The following is a 23,166-nucleotide window of genomic DNA, read 5'->3' on the forward strand; positions in this document are numbered from 1 at the left end:
GGGTTAACCATTCAATAAAGAGTTTTCTGCAATTAAATACCATGTATTGTTTTTTCAGGTCCTGTGGCTGTGAAAGGCGATCAACAAAATTGAGTAAAGTGATAATTCACGTTGCAACTTGAAACTAACGAGCTTCCCAAGTCAAATAATTGTATTTCTATGTCTGCAGCGACATCTACCGTTGATAATGTGCAATTGCAAGTGCCTATAATTCTGTAACCAACAGATACTGTACTTTGGGTCACTCATCTAAAACAATATAAATTCTTCCATTCCATAAACTGGGGCTGTGTTGTGTTAGTTGTTGAATAAACAATATGAAAATAACAATTAATAAAATAATTTTATTACATGTTTTAAATATGTTTTATTAAGTTGGTTTCAACAAAATATTTTAACAATTTGTGTTTTTATTGTTTTGGAATATAACGGAGGCACACATTACTCATGAGAGTGATAGTGTTATTTTGAAACCTTTATAGACAACAGAGAGATAGATTCATTGCTTCTCATTTAAAAATATCGATGACAGCATTTATTAGACTATAAAAGAATGCAACACAGAGAAATTGTATCTTATGAACATGACAAGTTTGAGTGACAGCCTTACGTATAATAATCGTTCCCAGATTTATGTAGAAACATTTGTTTTGAGTACAACAGTTTGCTTATACATTCTGTGCCTTTATGGTGACATCATTACAACAAGATTTCAGCGTAATTGGAGACATAAAGATAATTTATGTGGTCCTCCGTGGCTCAGTTGGTGGAGCATGGCGCTAACAACGCTTAGGTCGTGGGTTTGATTCCCGCTGGGACCATATATACTGAAATGTATGCCCTCACTGCAATGTAAGTCGCTTTGGATAAAAGCGTCAGCTAAATGGCATATATATTATAATTAGATTTTACACAATTGATGGGAGTACTAGGCTGTGTTGAAGCAGAGATGAGGTGACAAACTGCCTGTTAAATATTTGGCAATTATATGATGTTTGTTTGCTTCCTCTGGACTTCCTCAGTCTATATCCAGGGGATGCAACTCTTGTCATTGTCCTTTGCATCGCCTGATGAAGGTTGTGAGACTGACATGTTTTTTGTATCAGAGCATAACTTTTCTATTTCTGTACTTTTCTATTGAGAGAGTGTCACGCCTCTTCTACGAACATGCATAGATTTATTTAAGGCAGCACCTCTTCTCTTGTTGTTTGAGCATGAAACCCTCTTTGTTTGCATCGTCTGAATATAATCTATTAAGAGAAGGCAGGTTGAGATTGGATACAAATCATACAATAGACCAACAGAAAAAGACAGAGAAAATAAATACTATAATGCATGAAAAACACTTCCTGTTAAAAAACAAGGCACATACATGACAGCTTAATCTCTCTTCATAAAACCTGATTGAGAGAAGTCGCAATTTTCCGAAATTGTTTCCCCTTTTTGTAACTGTTCTTTCAGTTTCCAGTGTTAAGATTGTCCCTCCTTCATATGTACATGAAATAACATTTTCAGAGCTCCATGGGGAAAATAAAATATAGCTTTTATTTGTCTCTATAAGGGGGGGGATTAGGGCGAGCTCAACTTCTAGCTCCAGTCCACACGAGGCACTAGTTGTCCTGGTAGGGAACCTGAGAAGGGTTGAGGGGATCAGGGGCAGGTCAGGTGAGTTTTCAGTGGTTTTGAGACCAGTTCTCTCTTTCCCCGGAGAGACCTTGACACTTCCCCAGTTGTGTTCCATTTGCCTAGTGCCTATTTCACCACCTGACGCACAGGTGGGCATCACCAAAGGTCACACTTGTGTCTGGGGTTCATGGGGGCATCTGCCTTGCAGTTAAAGTGCTTAGAGAACTCATGTGAATTGGAGACGGTGCCGATGACTCTAAATCTTGACGGGCTGTGTGGATCTGTGATGACGCCCTCATGTGTGCTTTCAGGGGTCCGAACTAAGCACCATACCTAGGGAGCACAGATACACATTAGAAAGTTAAAGTGAGAAGAGTGCCGCACATTATAGGGAAATGAAATAGATAATATGCCCTTTACATGATTTAGCATTGAAATATATCCTGCATTGCCATTCTCTACTAAGGAGTCCGTCAGACAAAATAATAGTGTAATTAACACAAACCTGGGCGAATCCAACAAAAAACAACTGATGATTAGTCATTCCCAGGGCGGGCAGTGTGGCCTCCTCTCCATTCTTCGCAATCCAGTTCACATAGGCCTGCAAAGCAGCAGGGGGTCAAATTACAGACAGGCAGCATTCATTATCCTCCATAGAGGAGATGGAGTAAAGCAAAAAAAGAAGAAGAGTCTCATTTTGCTGCTTGCTCTTAGTCTGATGTCCTCCTCCTCCTGACTACCAGACAGGGCTAATACCAGGGGAGGCTAGTGGAGGCAGAAATCGGAGGACAGGCTCATTGTAATGCATGGAATGGATGGAATAAGGAATGGTATGTGTTTGATACCATTCCTCATTCCGTTCCATGCATTACAATGAGCCCGTCCTCTGAATTTCTACCTCCACTAGCCTCCCCTGGTATGAGCCTCCCCTGGTATTAGCCCCGCCAACCTCGACTGGCTAATGCATGTCCTTTTCTGGCACACACTCTGCTTATCTGCTCTGCTGCTCCATAACCTATGACTTTTCATTAGATGGAAAGAATGTGTGAGTGTGAGAGAGGGTGACCAGGCCACTCACAGCCACCTGTTGCGTTCCCGGGCCTCTCAGTGAGGGAGACAACCCTGCTTTTTCCATCCCACCTTAATAAAGACATGACCCGCAATAACCCAAACAAGTGAATAAGGTGTGCCCTCAGATCTGTACCCGTAGTTCCCACATGAGGAATACCGCATTTCACGCGGTTGCTTTGGAGAATAAATTGTGTTACTTTTGTGTTGGATTAACAGCTCTTAATAAATAATAGGCTAGCTGGTATCCTACAGGAGTGAAACTCAAGGGACCTGCCTGACCAGAATCCCATTGACCGATTGACTAGGTCAAAACCTAAAACTTCTCTAGCCTTAACCAAACCAATAACCCTAACCTGAACCCTAACCCCTACCATTTAGCCCTAAACCTAACCAATTCGGAAATTCAACAACGGTTTTCTGGTCTGCCGTGTCCCTTTCGTTTTCCCCATCCTACAGACCTTGTATGCAGCCTTCAGTCCACCGTTGTCAGCGATGTTCTCTCCTAGAGTGTGTTTCCCATTCAGGGGCTCCTTGTTGATGCTGTAGTTACTGTACTGCTCCACCATACACTGAGTCTGCTGCTTAAACGCCTCCACAGACGAGTTCTTCCACCAGGAGCGGAGGTTGCCCTCCTTGTCGTACTCCCTCCCTTCAACATCAAATACAACATGACGTTGTCAGACTAGATGCCTAAACTACATGTGAGCCGTAATGGCTGAAATCACAAGTATCCCTTTAAATGCACCATGTCGCAGAGCCATGCATGTGTGAGTGATTGTCCAAAGTCCATATGGAAAATGTTAAACACAATGAAATTCACTCGTCTTGATAAAAGCTCAGAGTCGAAACCTTGACATTTAATCTTGCCGAGGTAAAACATGTGTGCAGGAGTATTTATTTTCAATATAAGTTACGCTGCAATTACGCCATCTGTAAGTCATCCTATATTACAAACACACTGATCTCATGTCTAAAGAGTATTTACCTTGGTCGTCAAATGCATGGGTCAGCTCGTGTCCCATTACTACACCGATCCCGCCGAAGTTCAGGGCTCTGGAAACAGATACAATAATCTTGACAAAATTTGTTGAATTGAGCCTTTAGTAATGAGTCCAGGGGTCAAACAAGGACACAGGATGAAAGGATGAGTAGAGGCCGGAGGGATGGGATGAGAGGGAGTGGACAAGGGAGAGGGGAGAGACATACTTGGGCCACGAGCGGCTGTAGAAGGGAGCCTGAAGGATTCCCGCTGGCAGCACCATCTCATTCTTGGTGGGGTTGTAGTAAGCATTCACTGTTGGTGGGGTCATGCTCCATCTGTGGATTCAAGACACAGGAAATAAGACATGTGGGAGTGGTTTCCCAGGGACAGATTAAAGCCTAATCCTAAAATAAATAACACTTTCACAGGGAACATTTCCATTGAGGATGCATTTTAATCCAGTTTTACACAGCCTGTGGAGCATACAGGTTTGAGATGAGGGCCACAAAAAAGGACAGGTTATTGATTTTCAGCACTACCCTCGGCAAGGTCTGACCACAGATCAGTGTGAAAGCCTGAAGCCCTAAGCTGCTCCCCAGTGTAGTGAGAGACAAAGATCAGCTGAGCTGAGGGGAAGTGGGTTGCCAGGGAACCTCTCTGGATGCCAGCAGGATTCCGTTGAGTCAGCAGCATAATGGGAATCTGTCCCAGTCGGAGCCTTTGACCTCCTCTCTCTGGAGAGAGGAATAGTGGGGTGGGGAGGTGGGGGGGGGGTGTCACTGGTCTCTGTTGGGGGGTGGGAGGTGTTATGGACACTCACTGTTCTTTGTTGGGTGTTTTCCTCAGCTGGTCTGCAGTCACTTTGGCAGAGAAGTTGTAGTACTGCATGACATTCTGGAAGTAAAGGTCCGACACCACCTCAAACTGGGAGAGAGAGGAATCAAGTTAGAGAGGAAACCTTTAGCGTATAATCAACCTCTTACCAAGAGGGGATGCAGCAAGACTGGACGACATCATCTCCCAACGCACTGTTTGTTATTAACCTATAACAACACATGGATAACTTCACAAGGACTGACTTGTATGCCTATCGTAGTAGAATACCAATCTTTTTTTAAACACTTTTATTAGTGGATAAAATTGCATTTTATCCACTAACGGTTATAATTTAATAATGCTTCTGGCATTACGACTGCCAATGGCCCCTGTTATGAGCATTGATTACTTTGTCTTATGATGACTGTTGGATAGATGATTCACTGACTTAAACAAATGTATTTGTTGTAAGTTGCTTTGGATAAAGGCGTCTGCTAAATGCCATAAATGTAAATGTAATGTAAATGGTTACATGGGCATACATTACCAGTATCCATCTTTCTCTTTCTCCCTTTCTCTTTCCAGACCTCTCTCCATGTACAGCGCTAGCATGCATATTCATTGCTGTTACACATGTACCTACATCATTGAACACTTTGTCCAGCTCCTTGGGGTCCATGATGAACTTAGGATATCCCACCATGTTGTAAATGGCATCCGCCTGTGGAATGACAAGGTGTGATAAATTGGAACAAATGCTACCACCAGACGGCACTGCAGAGTTACTGTTTGCGTCAGAGCAAATCAATTATGTTTTCTATTGTCTTTTTGACAATCCATTACAGAATAATCTTTATTCCATATACATTCTAATTATTAAATAAATAGAACATGTGTATTTAGAACAACGTAGAACTTAGTGGTTACAAATTAGACTCAGAATGCGTGGTGGATCTGTACCAAACAATAACAAGCTAATGGAACTCAATGGAAGTGTTATAGCTGGAATAGACAAAACCCTAGACAAGCTGAGCTGTACTGGCCTGGCCTGGCCTGGTTACACATCAACCATAGTTGTTGAAACAGTGCTTAAAGGGATTCTTGCGAAATGAAAATATCTTTGCCAGCACCGTATGGTTTGGGTCAGACCTGTAGTGTGTACAGTCCCATAGCGTACCCTGCCAACTAAGTAACAAGACAAGCTTGGTACATTATGCTTCCATGGAACAATAACATATCCCTAACCCCAGCAGTGGAAACAATCCCAGGGCAAATCATTCAGAGCAACTCTCTCCCTCCCACCTTCTCTTTGGCTGCCTTTTTAGTCGCCGGATCCATCCAGCCCACATACTTCAGGCTGTCCTCAAACGCCTGTTTGATCTCTGAGACCATATCTTCAGCCTGATGGACACACAGGGAAAAGGTTGGCAGTCAGGACCTCCCCTCGGGGCAGCTTACACAGGGGAGTGTGTGTGTGTGTGTGTGTGTGTGTGTGTGTGTGTGTGGGCGATACTTTGAAACACTTACAATGGCTTTGCTGTCCTCGGCGAAGGTGGCTTTGACAAACAGAGCCCCGAGAGCAAAGCCCAGGGCGCTGTCCGTGTCGCTGACGCACACCTTCCAACGTGGGGTGCAGCTCTGAAACACCAGAACACACACGGGTCAGCACATCTTCGACGAAACAAAATGGGCATATTCATACACAGAACAACACATTCTGCATACACCACATAACCAGTCACAAATTGGACCATTTTTCACTGTGTTTGTGTTTCTCTTTAAGAAACACATGACCTTGTGACTCTGACTCTGAGGCATAGCTTGGCCTTCATCTGTGTGTGTGTGTGTGTGTGCGCGTGTATGTGTATGGGTGGAGATATCAAGTCCCCCTTGAAAGGGCTGACTGTTGTTTTTGTGAGACTCCGAGAGATCGGCAACAACAGGACACCCTACGTGCCCCCTCAACTTCCCCTCTCCTACTGAGGACATTTACAATCCAAACTGAGACCGTGCAGACAGAGGCAGAGGGAGAGGGAGGGACCCACTGAGTGGAAAAGGGTAAAGGGAGAGAAAGAGAGAGTGCGAGGGAGACAGGCATAGAGACAGAGGAAACAATGACACGGTGAGTCATACGGGAGAGAGAGGCCAGCGTGGAGGGTCTGAAGAGTCGCTCACGTACACATACAGGCTCACACACAGGGGAGGTATGAAAGCACTCAGAACCCAGTCCCTGTCCAGCTGAGGATTTTTTTGGATTCCATCTGCTCCACTCAAGAGACAGAGACACACAGAGACACACAGACAGAAAGAGAGACAGACAGAGACAGACAGACAGACACACACACACACACAAACACAAACACAAACACTCACTCAAGACTACTCATGACTAGAGAGTCCTTGGTATGTTGTTACAGCGTGACCCTAGCGGAAAGCAAGGCCGGGGGAACAGGAACTTGCTGAGATAAGGGTCTAAGAGCCCACACACATATTACAATAAGTGCAGAGCTGCAGCCAGGCAGGGCAAATTGCTGTACGGGCAATTTAATACGTGCTTAATGATGACATTGACTCAAACCACTGATGTCCTTTTTATCAGCTCCTTGTCGAATTTATTTTGCCCTGAACCCCACTGACTTTGCCATGCATGCATGAAGTGTTATCTCTGTCAATTAACTTTAACAGTGCACTTTATGGCCACAGATTCAGCAGCTAATTTCCTTTTATCTGCGCTATAAGCAAATACACATGATCTTGACTGACAACTGCAGCAGCAGGAACAGCAGGTCCACTGAAGTACCTTCTCCCCTATCTGATTGGTCTCCTGCCCGTTTCCCTGACAGCAGCAGTTCTGACAGCCCTCTATCCCTTTGTTTCCATCCCTCCATCTCTCACCTTCTTCGTCCCGTACATGACTTCAAAGAAGCGCTGCTCAGCGTCCTGGAACCCCTGGTCCAGGATGGACACCATCTTCCTCACCACCTTCATGATCATGTAGTTGTTCAAGAGGCTGCAGAGGGGTAATGGTACAATATTAATTCATGGGATCTATAGACATATACTGTATATAGTATATTTGCCAATATATATATATATATATATATATATATATATATATATATATATATATATATATACAGATACAGTGCACTGTCTAAGTAATGGGACAGTGAAGCATGTTGTCTTCTTTTTGCTCTACACTCCAAGAGTTTGGATTTTAAATCAAACAATATACTATGAAGGGTTAAAGTGTTAAAGCATTCTTGGGTCATCCACTGTGGAAATCTTCCTTGGCCTACCAGCCTGTTTGTGATTGGTGAGCTCACCAGTGATTTTTTTTCTTTTGATGATGATGATGATGATGATGATGATGATAAGCCTAAGGTTTTAGCTATGTTTCTGATTTTTCAGCCTAATAATGGCATCCTTGACATTCATTGACACCTCTTTGGTCTTCATGTTGACAGGCACCAATAGCAAACTCCCAAAGCAAATCAAAAGTCAATACTACACATTGACAGCTCTCCTATGCCTGCACAAATTATGTAACAGAACACGCCAGAAACACCCGTCAAGCCAATTGTCCCGTTACTTTTGGGTACCCTAAAAAAAAGGACCATGCATCAAAAGTGTTGTAATTTCTGAATGGTGAAACCAATATGTACTCAATATACTATTGAATAAAAGCTGAGAATCTCTACTTTCACCTAACAGTAACTGTTTGATTTAAAATCCAAACTTTTGGAGTGGAGAGCCAAAAGAAGAAAACAGGCTTCACTGTCCCATTACTTACGCAGGTCAATATATACATCAATGATTCTTCATATCCAATGGAAGGAAACACAGGAAGGACATATTCTATAGTGATTCACATATATACTGTACAGTTTGATATACAACTCTATATAAACAACGTTAAACTGTTTATTGTTTGTAGTTGAAATACTGATGGAAGTAGCTGAATGAGAGAGTTAGGATGGTGTCTGACCTCTTGTTGGTGTTGGTGATGAGCTCTGAGACTTTCTGGAGGTATTCCTTGGCATACACCACCACAGGCTCAGAGTCGTTGAGGGGCACAGGGGCAAACACTTCCGATAGAAAGGGTATCCAGTCCACAGCAGGAGCCAAGGTCTACACAGAGAGAGAGAGAGAGAGAGAGAGAAACACACACACACACAGACAGAGAGAGAGAGAAGTGGGGGTTAGACTAGAGAAAGAGGTATGATGGTATACATAGAAATCTTATTTACGGTGACAGTTAACCCTTAAAAACATACATACAGACACACTGATACCGCCAGTCCTCTACTCTGAACATATTGGTGTGTCTGTACATTTGTTAATCCAGTTCAATCTGCAAGTCCTTCCTATGAAGTACTGACCGCCAGATCCTTGGCTTGGATCTTATGGTAGATGAGCTCCTCGTCCCTCCTCTCCTCCTGGGGTACTGTGATGTTGGCCAGGGTGGTCTCAAAGTCCACAATCTCCTGCATCAGCGACCGGGATGTCTGTTCAGACCCCCCCAAGAGGACCCCTAACTCCACCAGGAAATCCAGGTAGGCTGTCAGATACTAAGCAGACAGAGTAGGCAGCACATAGGGTGAGATGGTGGGGAAATTCAATTAAAAAACTCCAATCCTGAGAGATGGAAATGCAAGCTATTATAAACACAGCACAGGGATATATAACAGCCCCTTGAGCTACAACATTTTTCTCACATTATTTGTTCATTTTCTGTCCAAGTGGGGTAAAAGCTTGTAATACCGTTTTGGATGTGAATCACGACTAATGAAACACAAATATCTTCATGAGGTTGTCTAAGTATGTAGTAGGCCTAGGGAGGCCAATTCCCAAAGTTCATTTTCTCAGTTTGGTTTCTGTGTCAGCCCCCTGGTCTCTTTAACATCAAGCCTCATCAAACGACTTTTCAATCTCATATGCATTATCTCCAGCACCATAACAGTGTCTACACTGATGATTTCATTGGGATGAGTAAAAAAAAAATATATATATACATATATATACTGTATGATCTGAGACAGCTTTTGACAGCTGCAAACACCCGGTTTCCAGTCAGGCAACCTTTTTGGAAATCAAGATTTGAATATATATATATATTTTTTAAACTCTACCCAATAACATAATACAGTGTAGTTTTCTTAGGACCTTCTCGTTTGACCTTTTTGACTACATAACACAGAACATGCTGTGATCACATATGGTGCTCGAGGTAATAAAGATGCAATAGTGTTGAGGCTGCCATCACCTTTTCATTGGCTGTCTTGTTGAGGTAGTAATCCCGTGAGGGCAGCCCCAGCCCGGACTGATCCACCTGTAGACAACATGTTATCATTATCAGCTCACACCCCATTCAAACATTTCAGTTTGATATGAAACCCTATATAACCCACATTAGCCCAATGGTTAAACTTGTTAAACTGCTTATCGTTTGTATTTGAATACTGGTGGAAGTAGCTGAATGGCAGGTCTAGGAGTGTGTCTGACCTCTTGTCGTGAGCGCTGTGAGGAAAGTGAGTTTCAGCTGTGCATTGACAGGCACACAGTTTCTATTATACTACAGCTTATCTCACTGTTTGCATTTGTTCTTATGTCTTAACCCTGGATAAGGACATCTACTTGCTAATTTTAAATGCTAATTATTTAGATCCACACTGAGCAGATTTGGGGATTACGTTACGTATGAGAAATCCAAAAATTAATGTTGACGATGTCAACACTAACTGAAGAGGCTGATATGGGAGAGGCTCTCCTGTGGGAGACAGAAGCTGCAGCAGTATGGGGCCACACACACACACACACACACACACACACACACACACACACACACACACACACACACACACACACACTTTGTTATATCCATGCTACATGCCATCTGTGAGGGGCGGCTGAGCGAGCAGCTGGTCTGTGGGAGTGAGAGGTTGCAGTATGGGCTCTCCTAGGTCTCCTCTCACCTGGATGATGTTGCTGTTGGAGCTCTTGGAGTCAGTGCTGACAAAGACGGTGAAGAAGGGGGAAGTGCGGTAGTTGGCCGACACCATACGCAGAATCTCCTGGAAGTTGTCCTTGTCCCAGGGGGCAGTCAAGGCCCAGCCGCCTGTCTGAAAGAAGACAACGGAGCTCTGTCATAGAGATGCACAGAAAACCTACTTTGCTCCGAGAAACAGTGATATACAGTAGATGTATTGTAATCATGTCCTGATTTAATGTAATGTACTGATTGATAACATGATTACTACAAACAACGTGATCATGCTCATCGAGTGGATGAGCATGCACATAGACTGGTGGTAACAGAGAGACATAATGGATGCATTCAGGATATGATGAACCGAAGACGATCTATTATATATTTAGAAAAGAAGTGTGACGATAAGTAGCTGATGATGTGTCTAGAGAAGGTGAACAAAACACACCTTATTGATGAGCTCTTGAAGAGGCTGAGCCTTCAACTCGTCGATCTTCGTCTCGTTCATGCAAGCCTGGTAGTACTTCTGGGCCTTCACCTCAGCCTTGCTCAGACCTTTCATGGTGGTGTTCTCTGGCCAAAAAACATGGTTGAAAAAACACCAGTTACAGCCTTCTCCTGACTTCTCTGACAATACAATGTACAAGAAGAACACAGAGAGAACAGGGAGAGTAGACTTACAGGAGCTCTGTGGCATACATCAGGAGGGGCTGGTGGAGGTAGAAATCGGACGACAGGCTCATTGTAATGCATGGAATGGAATGAGGAGTAATATAAGATAGCATTCCTCATTCCATACCATGCGTTACCTCCACCAACCTCCCCTGTCATCCATCTCTAGGTTCTACAAGGTGAGAAGGGCAGCTAAGGACAACGCATCCTGACTGAGGAGGCAGGGAGAGACTAATCCTCCTCTTTAACCCTAACCTTAACCAAAGCCCTTAACCGTCACTGAATGTTTAACTCATTCGGGAAATTCAACATCGGGTTGCTGGTCAGACATGTCCCCTTGGTTTCCCCGAGCGATACCTAGAGGAGCCATACCTAGCAGGTGCTTCATCACAGCCATGTTGTGTTCCCAGAGGTTGCTGAATGGCCCCCAGCGGGACTTCCCCTCAGGGAGGGGGTTGTTCTTCACCCAGCCCCCACAGGCAAAGTCGTAGAAGTTATGGCAGGGGTCCACAGAGCGGTCCAGGGCTCCCATGACGGCGCTCGCCACAGTGATACACGGCGCGGACAGACACAGGCCAGTTTGAGCTGCCAACCCACAGAGAGAGAAAAGAGAGAGAGAACACTGCTTATAAACACTGCGCTTCTTCAGCCTCAAAAATATTTATATAACACATTCTCTTTTTATGAAACAATCATACATTTCAAGGATTCAGAATTGAGAATCCAAAAATGTGTCATGGTAGGCGATCCAAACACATGTGGTGTGTTTTCAGACTGGAAACCATCATTCTCTGAAGGTACTGTAACTCACCGAGCACTTTATTACAAACACCTGTACACCTTCTCATGGTGGAGGTGATGTAATGGTGTGGGGAATGTTTTCTTCGCACACTTTGGGAGCGTTAATACCAATCAATCATGGCTTGAATGTCACAGCCTATTTGAGTATTGTTGCTGACCCTGTGCATCCCTTCATGGCCACAATTTACCTACCTTCTAATGGCTACTTCCAACATGATAATGCACCATGTCACAAAGCAAAAGTCGTCTCAAACTGGTTTCATGGACATGACAATGAGTTCAGTGGTCTTCAGTAACCTTCCCAGTCACCAGATCTGAATCCAATAGGACACCTTTGGGATGTGGTAGAACGGGGGAGCTTAGAAGTGCACCTGAAAAATCAGCAGGAATTGCGTGATGCAATCATGTCATCATGGACCAGAATCTCAAAGGAATGTTTCCAACATCTTGTGGAATCAATGCCATGAAGAATTGAGGCTGTTTTGAGAGGAAAGGGAGGCCCTACCCAGTATTAGTATAGCGTTCCTAATAAAGTGTTAAGTGAGTGTAAAATAATAACTCCTTTCTCTCTCTCACAATCCTTATTTCCTGTAAACATAATCAGTAAGAAGGAGATGGAAAGATGATCCTGTAGACGAATAGGAGGGCTACGCCTTCAGAGGCCGCATCACAGAAGATTACCGATGTAAATCATATTTTTAAAAGCTTACATAAACCTACGCAAGCCAGCTGTGCAAGAGATTGTTTACCTTAGTTAAAATATACAATTGTCTGTTTCTCTGATGGATACACAAATGCTGGGGATTCATTTTAATGATTGTATAATGTTGTCATTGTGGATGACCAATCAAGAGGTCATAGTATACAAGTACAGTGGTGTGGGTTGGATCTTGGCTTACTTAAGGCCTCTCCAGGAGGCACATGATGTTGTCTATTTGTATGACTACGTAACCAAATTGACCTGACATTTCAATTTGTCAAATGCCATCATGATAAGAGGACCACAATGGAAATACTGTAAGCCATAGACTTTTTTGTGCTTTTATCATCAATCTTCAAATGCATCATTTGGTATGTTTACCTTGTTTTTATGAGCATATAAAGTAAAAAAAAAAAAAAAAAAAAGTCTTGTCCAGCAGCACTATCCCAGGCTCAAAAACAGATGGTTGTCCTCTGTGCTAATGAAGGCTTGACGCCAAAACGACTGCTGATGTATTTCAAATGATTATTTATGTGAGAGTGCTGGTCGTATTATGCACTAACTGGATCAACTCTGAACTACAGCAGCCAAAGACATTCAACAGAACTATACTCTGATTTAGATCACGCCTCTCAGTAATACAATTATTTCCCAGAAGCACTATTCTAGGCTTTTTTCTTCTCCTTTCTTTCTTGATTTACACACACACACACACACACACACACACACACACACACACACACACACACACACACACACACACACAACAAAAAGAAAGTCAACATGAAAATGAATAAAAAGGCAATTGTGCAGGAGAGGTTAAGAAACCCTGTAGGACTTGTGGAGAAACCTCCCCTACAGGCTTTAACAACAGCTGGTCCTAATCAGCCCTGCCTGTGACCCGTTCTTCCCCCCTGTCGGCACCCGTCACACCTGACTGCTCCACAGGTGTGATCAATCACTTGGCCAGAGTTCTCCATCTGTCTCTCTTAGTAGCTAGCCAGGGGCCTCTACTATAACTGTCTCCCTTATCTCATTAACAACTGGCCACAGTTTGGTTAGGAACAATCCTCAGCAGACCACTGTGTCCTGGCCCAAAGTTTCTCATCTAGTCTCAGGCTGCGTTGACAGAGAGAGACATATATTTAATTGGCGGTGAAAGCAGGAGTGTGTACTACATTTAATGGTCAATAAAGTTTTCTTATCTTATTATCTAACTGACGGCCTCTGAGTGTTTGTTCTCCGTCACTGGACTGGTTTCCAGGCCTTTTTGAAAAAAGGGCCCAGTCCCTAGTTGTTAAAACTATTTGAGGGGCAGCCCAGGGGCATTTGGCTACTCCCGCTGGGTTATTTTGGGAGAGGATATGGAAAACATTTTATATATTTTTAGAGGTATGATAATTCATGACCCCAAAGTCCATTCTCATGCTATTTCTGTGTGTGAGACTGTGCGTGTACGACGAACGTTTAGTTCATGAGGGATGGCAGTTCAGTTGAAAGACCTTTCGAGTCAATATTATACATTTCGAGTATCTAAAGAGGTTAAGGGAGTGGCTGAGTTTTAAAGCAATACTTGGAAGGAACTGAGATCTGAAAGTAGAAGTTGAAACTAGAACTGGAACTGAGATCTGGAAGTAGAAGTTGAAACTAGAACTGGAACTGAGATCTGGAAGTAGAAGTTGAAACTAGAACTGGAACTGAGATCTGGAAGTAGAAGTTGAAACTAGAACTGGAACTGAGATCTGGAAGTAGAAGTTGAAACTAGAACTGGAACTGAGATCTGGAAGCAGAAGTTGGAACTAGAACTGGAACTGAGATCTGGAAGCAGAAGTTGGAACTAGAACTGGAACTGACATCTGGAAGTAGAAGTTGGAACTGTAACTGGAATGTGAGTGGAAGGAGTTGGAGTAGACAGGGAGAGCAGTGAAGCATAGGCCCATAGAACAAGTCCCACTGTTGGTTCTTCCTTAGCCACAAGATGAAATAAAGAATGCTGCACATGAACAACTTTTAAGGAGTGGAGAGGTTAAGAGTCCAAAGAAACAGAGCACATTCTTGTGCCTATTATTTTTCCAGTGTGATTTGCTATGAGTGGGCAGACATGGATGGTTGAATAGGAGGAAGTGGCATTTGGTTTCCCCTCTACAAACACTGCATGTGGGAATTGACATTAGAGCTGAGAAAACGCTGGAGGTTAAGTTGAGCTCAAGACTATCCATCAAAAGCAAAACATCATAGTGAAATAGAAAAATAAATAGAATCAAAGACAACTCTAAATAAAATCAAACATTTTATCACAGATAAATAAGTTGTCACTCACCCTCTTTGTAGAAGGTCCCGACAGTGATGAGAGAGATGAACAAGGCGAAGGACAGTGTACACACTAGGACCAGCAGTCTCCTCTCAGTCCGAGTCTTCTCAGTCCAACACCTAGGGCCAGGGACACGCCGCAGTGTCACCTACACACACACACACACACACACACACACACACACACACACACACACACACACACACACACACACACACACACACACACACACACACACATTGTTGTATCCATGCCACGCTACATACTTCCCTAGGGAGTTTGTTTTATTGAATGTATAAACAGACCGTGTTCTTATCCTAGAACACTGAATGCCACAGAATATTGTGTGAAGAAAAAGTTTGGCTAAAAGGATTCCCATAGTTTTTTGATTAAAAAATGAATTGTGGGGTGTAATGGCTGCAAGTCATGAAGTCTTTCAAATACCTGTTTATAAGGTCATGCATTCATGCATAGTTCATTCTTTTTCACGTTCTCCAGCATCAGGTGTCATCAGAATGCATTGTGCCTCTGCCCCAGATTAAGTGTGGGCAGAGTACCAAACACAATGGTTGCTCCGGGCCATTATGCTGTTTTTATGGTTTAACTGTCAGCTTGACTGGCCTCACTGAGAGAAAGTGCCGTGGGGAAAAGATAAGCAAACTGACGGTATTTAAATGAGGAGAGGACATGTCTGGTGCCAGGAGGAACTGTGTCCATGTTCATTTCAAGTAACTACTGTACTAAGGACACCAGAGAAACAGGAAGCGGCCGCTAGAATGGCACACAACGTAATCCTGTAGAACAAGTGGACCTGTATGACTAAACTGTTAGAACAAGTGGACCTGTATGACTAAACTGTTAGAACAAGTGGACCTGTATGACTAAACTGTTAAGAGGAAGCTCTCTCATTGTGTAATGAAGGTTGAAATTTGTGTGAGTTCTTAAGGTTAGACTTCATTTCCTGTCTGGGACCAGCTCTCTCATGAAAATAAATAAATAAAAACATAAAATAAATGGAATGGATTTTTTTTATAACATACTCACTCAACTCAATTATGCGTTTGTGTTTTGGGTAGCCTATATCAGCGGTATCAGTGATTTTCAGTTCAATTGAGCATCAGATTTGCTCCATTAGAATAGGAGTTTCTTTCCCCTCTATTTGAGCTGTGGAAATCAATTATACACAAACCTGCAGCACAATCAGATTTAGTCCCATTAGCTAAGCCCAGGGTTCAGAAGTCAAGCAGAGTGTAGGCAGCTCTAATGTCAAAGCCACAGCGGTGTCTTAATCCTGGGGAGCTCAGGAGGTTTGTGTGGGTTTGGACTTTAATCTTTATTTTTAAGTGTAATTGAGAGGATCCCTGTGCCAAGTCGATGTGGTTTAAACTCTGTGCTTTATCACATGCTCTCACAGTGAAAAACCACAGCTCAATGATGGGAGAAGAAAAACAGAATTCTTGAATTCAATTTTTCTGGGCCCTTCATTCTTATTCCTAGCCAAGTGAAAGTATCCGAGGAATGATTTCAGTTGAGAGAAAACTTGGAAACTCAGGTTCTCAGAAGCAGAAATAAAAGGAGGACTGCAGGAATAAGTGAAAACACCAGTGATTCAGTATAACAAAAGAATAGCCAAACAAAATATATGAACTGTTCCACGGGAAAGCCCCTAACTAACCTAACAGACAGAGTAGATCTATTGAATAATTTCTTTTCATTATCAGGCCTGCTGACTGTAGCAGCCTCAAAGTGATTCCACATTGTGTATGATAGGCCCACACTTGTGTTCATTTACTTGTCGGTTTGTTCCTATGACGATCCAAAAAAGCACCAGTACCCATCTCAGTGTGGCCAGTATGCTCTGCATTCTCTCGCTGAGACGCTTTCCACTGGTCCTGGTCATAGGAAGGGATCTACGAGATGTGTATGACATAAATAACTTGCAATGTATTGTTTATATGTCGAGTGGGTCATGGCAGTGTTAAAGTGGATCCTATCCTGCAGTAGGTGTCTTTGCTTAGTGTAGCAGGGCTGTAGGGAGGATCCTATACACTACAGAGTCATACATGGTGATTTACTGGAGGGTTTAAAGCACCTGCAAACCCATCATAGGGCACAGATGTTTACTGTAGAGTGTGTGCCTGGCTATACTCACTGTGTGTGATAGGCAGCACCCATTATCCTACCATAACAATGCAGTTATTCATGTATCTACTTGTCAGTACAGAACATATGCCCTGTCGCTCATCAAAATGCATCTGATAATCTGACTCATGTCATGTCATTCGACTACTGCCATTCATCAACAGGAAACGTAGGATAACCACAACCAGTTCCTGCTTGCACGTCAGATATCATAAAAATCGCTGAGACATCTGCTTGCTAGGATCAGAGGATTGGCTCTGCAACTGATTATGGGCGCTTTTCGAAGCAGCCCGAAATGCAGATAGAGATAGAGATATGCGCCACTGCTAAAGGGTAGCTTGTTTTACCACCACCACAACAACAACAACGACGACAGGACACAATGCCGTTCTTACATCCCACAACATCTGATTATCCAAAACACAGCTGATCCACATGTTATGGTATGTTATATGGAAGAGCAGTGAAGTTAACTCTGAAACAGTGTCAGTGTTAAGAGCTGGATGTTGGTCTCCTCATGTAACCCTTGGATTCGCTTCACAGGCGCCAGAGGGCTGGCCGACAGTGCTACAGTCTCTTGTGAAAGAACAGAAGCTATAAGTCCTTAACAAAGACGGTAGTAGATCTGGAAGAAGATTAGCTCAATGATTTAGCATTTTTTTGGGGAGTGTCGTGCAATGCTGGAAGATCGACCATAACAAACAGCACCAGCAGAGTGAGTGATTGTGTCTGCCCTTGTTATGCTATAACTTGTAGCTTGTGCTATAGCTTTAGATCAGGGGAAACTTATTAGGCACTCATTTGTAGCTTATAAGTGTTTGCTTTCTAGCCAGTCCCTCGAAGACAGACACACACACACACACACACACACACACACACACACACACACACACACACACACACACACACAGTGTGATTAGTTAGTGTGTTTACCTCCATGACAGATGAGGGGTAGATCTCGTCCCCGGTGGAGTCCACCAGGTCTTCCTCATCCAGCGTGGCTCTCTTGTATGAGGACATCTGAAAGGTCAAATGGAGAAAAGACTCCCTCAGTGCCTCCATGCTCCTTCGGACCCTCCTGTCCTGTCCCAGAGGATGTGTGATTGTGTGTTGTTGGGAGTGTGTGGCGTGACGTTTATTCCTTAGCAGTCTCTGGGAATCAGGTCCATCAGGAAGTGTCTCTGTCTGTCTGTCTGTCTGTCTGTCTGTCTGTCTGTCTGATTTGGGTTGAGTTCCTCCAGTCGAGTGGAAGTAGGACTGAGTTCAGTAGCCAAGCATTTCCTATCCCCACCTCCTCCCTCCACCTCCAAGGCACACTCACCTCCTCCCTGCCCTCTCACCCCCTCTCAACAACCCCCCCCATTGCCTCTGTTTAGCCTCCCTGGGGGAGCCTTCAAAAATCAACCCCCAAAGGATTCCTTGTAAGGGTTTCCAAAGAGCCCTCCCTTTCTAGTACCAGTTCTGCTGTTCAGCACTGATCTCCTTTACTAAACTCTCTCCTGGAGTTCCCACTGAGCTCACTCTCTCCAAACAAAAGACAAAAACAGAGGAGGAACTTGCGAAAAACAGGAAGGAGCGTTGATTTGATCGACGTGACAATGCGTGAGGGTGTGTAAGAGAGTGTGTATGCATTCCACAGAGCGGTTTCATTTAGATTTAGGGAGGGAACATTGGTAGGATGGTTCCCTCCCACTGTCCTCTCCATAGGACAGTCTAGCCCTGGGGGTGGAGTCTGGATAACAGCCCCCTCCCACCGCATGCTTTCACTTGTTGCCCTGGTTACCGTCACCCGATAGGCAGGACGGTCGATTGTTCCTTACCCTGTCTAACCCTTTACCCAGAGGGCCTAGGGAAATAATCATTACTGCACTGGAACCTAAAATCAATGCCAATAGTCACACTAACAAATGGCAAAATCATTATAGTTCTGTCTGATTGGGTATTCTATCTATTAAAGCATAATTAGAGTCCCACTCAGTGATTCTGGCATACGGGGTCACTAACAAAACAAATTATCGAGCTCTCTAATCTATAACGCCCACTAATGGCTGGGTCTCTAGAGAAACCAAACACACTTCGAAGCTGTAACTAGGCTAACTGCAAGACCAGCACTGCAGCCAAACCACAGACTCGTGCCAAGCTAAAGCTCCTTTCTCACAGGCAAGTAAATGGCCATACCACCAGTCGACCCCACTAGCAGGATCACAAGGAACCCCAACCACCGCTGGCGTTGTCTTAACCTCCACAAGGCCAGGCTGTTCATACAACCACTCCCACGGCTCAGCTGATATGCTTGGCTCTCTCACTGGGAAGGTTCTGCCCAGTCCCATCATCACCTTCTGATGAGACCATTCTGATGAGAAAGAGATGATGAGAGATTTGGTGACCAGAGAGAAAGGCTAATGGTGAGAAAGAGAATGAGGTGATATGAGAGAGATGAGAAAAGACAGAGAGAGAGAGAAATGACCTCTGTGGCCACCAATTGTTTTTAGTAGTCTCTCCATGACATAAACACTTTTCTACAGCTGTACGCTTCACCATAACAACATCTGTGTAACTACACGCACTAATGTCTTTTCAACGTTGGCTTAACATCCAGCACAGCACCTCCTTCTCTCAGACCTACTCGGCTGCTGATCCATAAGCCTCCATTTCACAGTTCACAATGCAACATTTCTCAGTAAATCAGAAACCACAATATACAATGAATCACAACCAAATAAGGACAGTCAAAACCGTATAAGGTAATCCTGCGTATGTAGATGAATTCAGACAGGAGCTATGTTACAGATCACACTACTAAGTGGTATTGTTCGCTGGCACAACCCATCTGTGGCACACAGACATTCCAGATCATACACACACGCTTATATCCAGACACTTTCCTGGCACTGATACGCCTGCAGATGTGCCTCAGAGCTTTTCTGCGTGTTGCTACAGACTGCCTGACTGAACAAGGTATTATACATGTGGACAGAAGTTCTTCCCCTTCCTGCTGTTCAGAAACTCAGTGACTTTGACTCATACGGGGGCACCTCTGTATCCTGACTGGGGGCCACATCGACGACTACCTCTAGAGGGGCCGGATACTGAAGACACAGATGGAGCATCAGAACTGTACAAGTGTGTCATCATGGGCATTCTAGAACATTCCAGAACACGGTGGTTCAGGAGATTCCAATGGTCAATATTCTAATGACGCATGTTCATTCTTATTTGCCAGCCTGGCTGCCTATATGCCCTAATGATCAGGGCCTAACTCACACGACAGAGGCAAAGTGAGCTGAGCCCAGTTGAGAAGCACTGGGCTGGCCTAGTTGCTGAAACAGTGCTGGAAAGGACAATGTGAAAAGGAAATATCCAAGCCAGCACAGTACAATTCGGGTTGGCCAATGTGGGTGGAATAGGGTCAAATAATGCCCTATTCATTCTTTTTTCCTAAAACAGGCATGACTGCCTATATGACTCTCCTGTCCTGGCCCTGTCCTCTCCCTGTCCTGGCCCTGTCCTGGACCTGTCCTGGCCCTGTCCTCTCCCTGTCCTGGCCCTGCACCCCTGCCTGTATCCCACAGCAGGCAGAGGAGAGATATGTTCTCACAGAGCGCCAGATAAGAGAGTTCAATATTCTAGGATTCTTGGACCCCTGTGAGGCCACGGCCTCTAAGCGAGGCTATAAACCACAAGCATGCGTCAGTAATTCGTCACTGATCCTGCAAACCAGATGATTATTTGTGGCACCGCTGCATTCTCCAGGAATGACTGTGCGTGCTTGTGAGAGTGAGTGAGTGTTTGTTTACTATGATATGTATTTGTGTAGATGTCTTTCTGCTTATGAGAGAGAGAGAGAGAGAGAGAGAGAAAGAGAGAAGAGGAAAGACAATTTACGAGAAATGTTGGCTTCACAAGAAACAAAGCCGCATGGTCTAAAATAATATCAGAGGATGTATGTGGTTTTAGTAATTGGTTAGGCAACAGTGGCCTCTTGTTCATTTGCCGTAAGCAGCGACCTATATGTCACCAGCTGTTGCCAACAAAGTTTTACCCTGACAGGCAAATCAACATTTAGAAAGAATTCTCTCAATTATCAGCAACTTATCACAACTCACAACTAGACCAATCTATCCACTCAATTTGGAAGACCAAAACTGTATGTATTGTCCTATAAAACTGCTTAGTTTATTAACTGCTTAATAGCACATGGGCTAGGGTTTATGGGCCATATAGCATGCCCATACCCCTGGCCCTACCACAGCCCCAGCCACCTGAAGACTGCCCTGAGTCGGGGAGCAACACACTATACTGACCCTCTGAAGTCAAACAAACACATTAACCCTTTAGTGCACCCTAGACCTGTGGACAGGAACACATTCCAAAGATTCCACTATGACTAATATAAAACAACCATGCACATCTAGCCTGCCAGGGAGAGATTAGACACTGGTCACAGCTAAAGGCGCGCGCACACACACACACACACACACACACACACACACACACACACACACACACACACACATACATACATACACCCCCAAGGCTGCTTGAAGGCCAAAGATAAAGACCGCAGCTCCTGACCTCAGTCGTCAGACAGTCATGGTAATGTCTTCCTCTGCACATTTCCTTTCGAGAAAACACCCTGATACTGAGGGGTTCAGACAGAACACAACCGTTAAGGCCAACTTCTGCTATATTCCAGTCCCTGAGTAGTGTGAATCGAATTATGAGTAACATATTCATTCATTCTTCTACAGAAACAAGATCCTACAGTTTTGAAATCAGGAAGGCCTATGTTCACTGAGCAGATATGTCTCACAACTGGCCATGCTTACAGTAAAGCACTAAGGGCTGTTGTAAGATCTGGAACTCTGGTTCCTCATAGGCTGTTCTGATGCAACTGACTAACCCTTAACCCCATATACACAGCCAGGAGTGCGTGACAACATGCCAAACAATCTGCGCCAGTGTAAACGTGTTGAAGTGGTAAACTCTGTCATCAATAATAATAACAACACTGTAATTACACTAGAAAGGGCATTGTATTAACATGTTATTACATAGTACTTGAGTATGTTTTCTTATATAAAACAAGTTTAGGCCTATTGTTACTCTCATCTTTGTCAGAGGACACAAAGAGCTCGGTGTCTCTTTTACGTGATCTTCCAGACAGGTCTTAACTATGTGTACAGCTAAACAATGGTGTCAGGTGTCAGGGACAGTGTGTCACAGTGTCCTCATGAGACTAGACATTTCCAGGAACAGCATAGCATACTCCCATAAACACATAGGCTATTGGATCTATAGGTGGGTGTCTCTCAACAATGTACCTTTCAGGTGTATGAGAACAGCTATTAAGAGATTACTTTTATGTATTATTTAAGGAGTGGCATATGGAAGCTTGTTTACACCCGGACATTACAAACTGCAGGAGATAACCTACAGTATGCCCACTCCTGTGTTGTTGCTGCCCTCATAAGCAATAAGCTAGGTAATGAATAACCACAATGCAAACTGAGGATGTTATTTGACTGACAACCAGGCAATGGGCATAGATTCACCATGACAAAAGAGTTTTAAAAAATGATCCATTGTCTAGTGTGTTTTGCATGCATGTTCATAACATAGGCACAATGTTTGTGTAGTTTAAGCGGCAAAAATCGATTGAGAAATGACTTCTGTTAGTTAGAGGAAAGCCGGATAAAATGACACTACCGGGCAGCTGAACGTTTAACTCAATAAGTCTCGTGTGCGGACACCATGTACTCAATAAGCGCTCCAAAAGTAGCAGACTCTTGTTTACAACAACAACGTTACAAATTCAGCTGTTTGGTGTGGGTTACTGAATATCACATTGCGAGATTTTGTGAATGTATTCAGGAAAACCTCTTACCATTACTTCAGTTCAGTCCGTCTTGGCTGGAACTTGCAAAGCGCCTTCCTCGGACAGCTGCTGTTGTGAACGACAAATCGAGTGTCATGAACCGTATTTTCAGTCATGAAGTGTTCCATACAACACGAAAGCGTCACTGTAAATATTGAGTTTCCAAGCAGACCATTAA

General features: G+C 43.8%; 1 protein-coding gene across 2 annotated transcripts; it reads right to left on the reverse strand.

The window, feature by feature from the left end:
- Window positions 1-324: 324 nt before the first annotated feature.
- ece1 (endothelin converting enzyme 1) lies at window positions 325-23,118 on the reverse strand. Of its 2 annotated transcripts, XM_083668173.1 has the most exons (19): window positions 22,998-23,118; window positions 18,044-18,130; window positions 14,978-15,116; window positions 11,529-11,741; window positions 10,933-11,057; window positions 10,471-10,617; window positions 9,762-9,827; window positions 8,878-9,066; window positions 8,484-8,626; window positions 7,391-7,505; window positions 6,023-6,133; window positions 5,798-5,896; window positions 5,139-5,216; window positions 4,500-4,603; window positions 3,904-4,014; window positions 3,683-3,750; window positions 3,156-3,346; window positions 2,132-2,227; window positions 325-1,959 (listed from the first exon to the last, which is right to left on the reverse strand). In XM_083668173.1, the coding sequence occupies exons 1-19, from the start codon at window positions 22,998-23,000 to the stop codon at window positions 1,783-1,785; spliced, it is 2,262 nt and encodes a 753-aa protein (XP_083524299.1). In that variant the 5' UTR covers window positions 23,001-23,118; the 3' UTR covers window positions 325-1,782. The 2 variants fall into 2 exon arrangements, with proteins under 2 accessions (XP_083524299.1, XP_083524298.1); XM_083668172.1 differs by lacking the exon at window positions 22,998-23,118 and having other exon boundaries at window positions 18,044-18,649.
- Window positions 23,119-23,166: the final 48 nt, after the last annotated feature.

Source organism: Argentina silus (assembly GCF_951799395.1).
Source record: "Argentina silus genome assembly, chromosome: 4".
Lineage (NCBI taxonomy): Eukaryota > Metazoa > Chordata > Actinopteri > Argentiniformes > Argentinidae > Argentina > Argentina silus.

Excerpts from the sequence above, each read along its gene's own strand:
- ece1 (XM_083668172.1), bottom strand. The coding sequence starts at position 18,172 with ATGGAGGCACTGAGGGAGTCTTTTCTCCATTTGACCTTTCAGATGTCC. Across the intron at positions 11,742-14,977 it reads CGGGACCTTCTACAAAGAGG|CTCAAACTGGCCTGTGTCTG; the intron begins GTGAGTGACAAC and ends GTGGGTTGGCAG. Across the intron at positions 11,058-11,528 it reads TGTGATGAAGCACCTGCTAG|AGAACACCACCATGAAAGGT; the intron begins GTATGGCTCCTC and ends TTTTTTGGCCAG.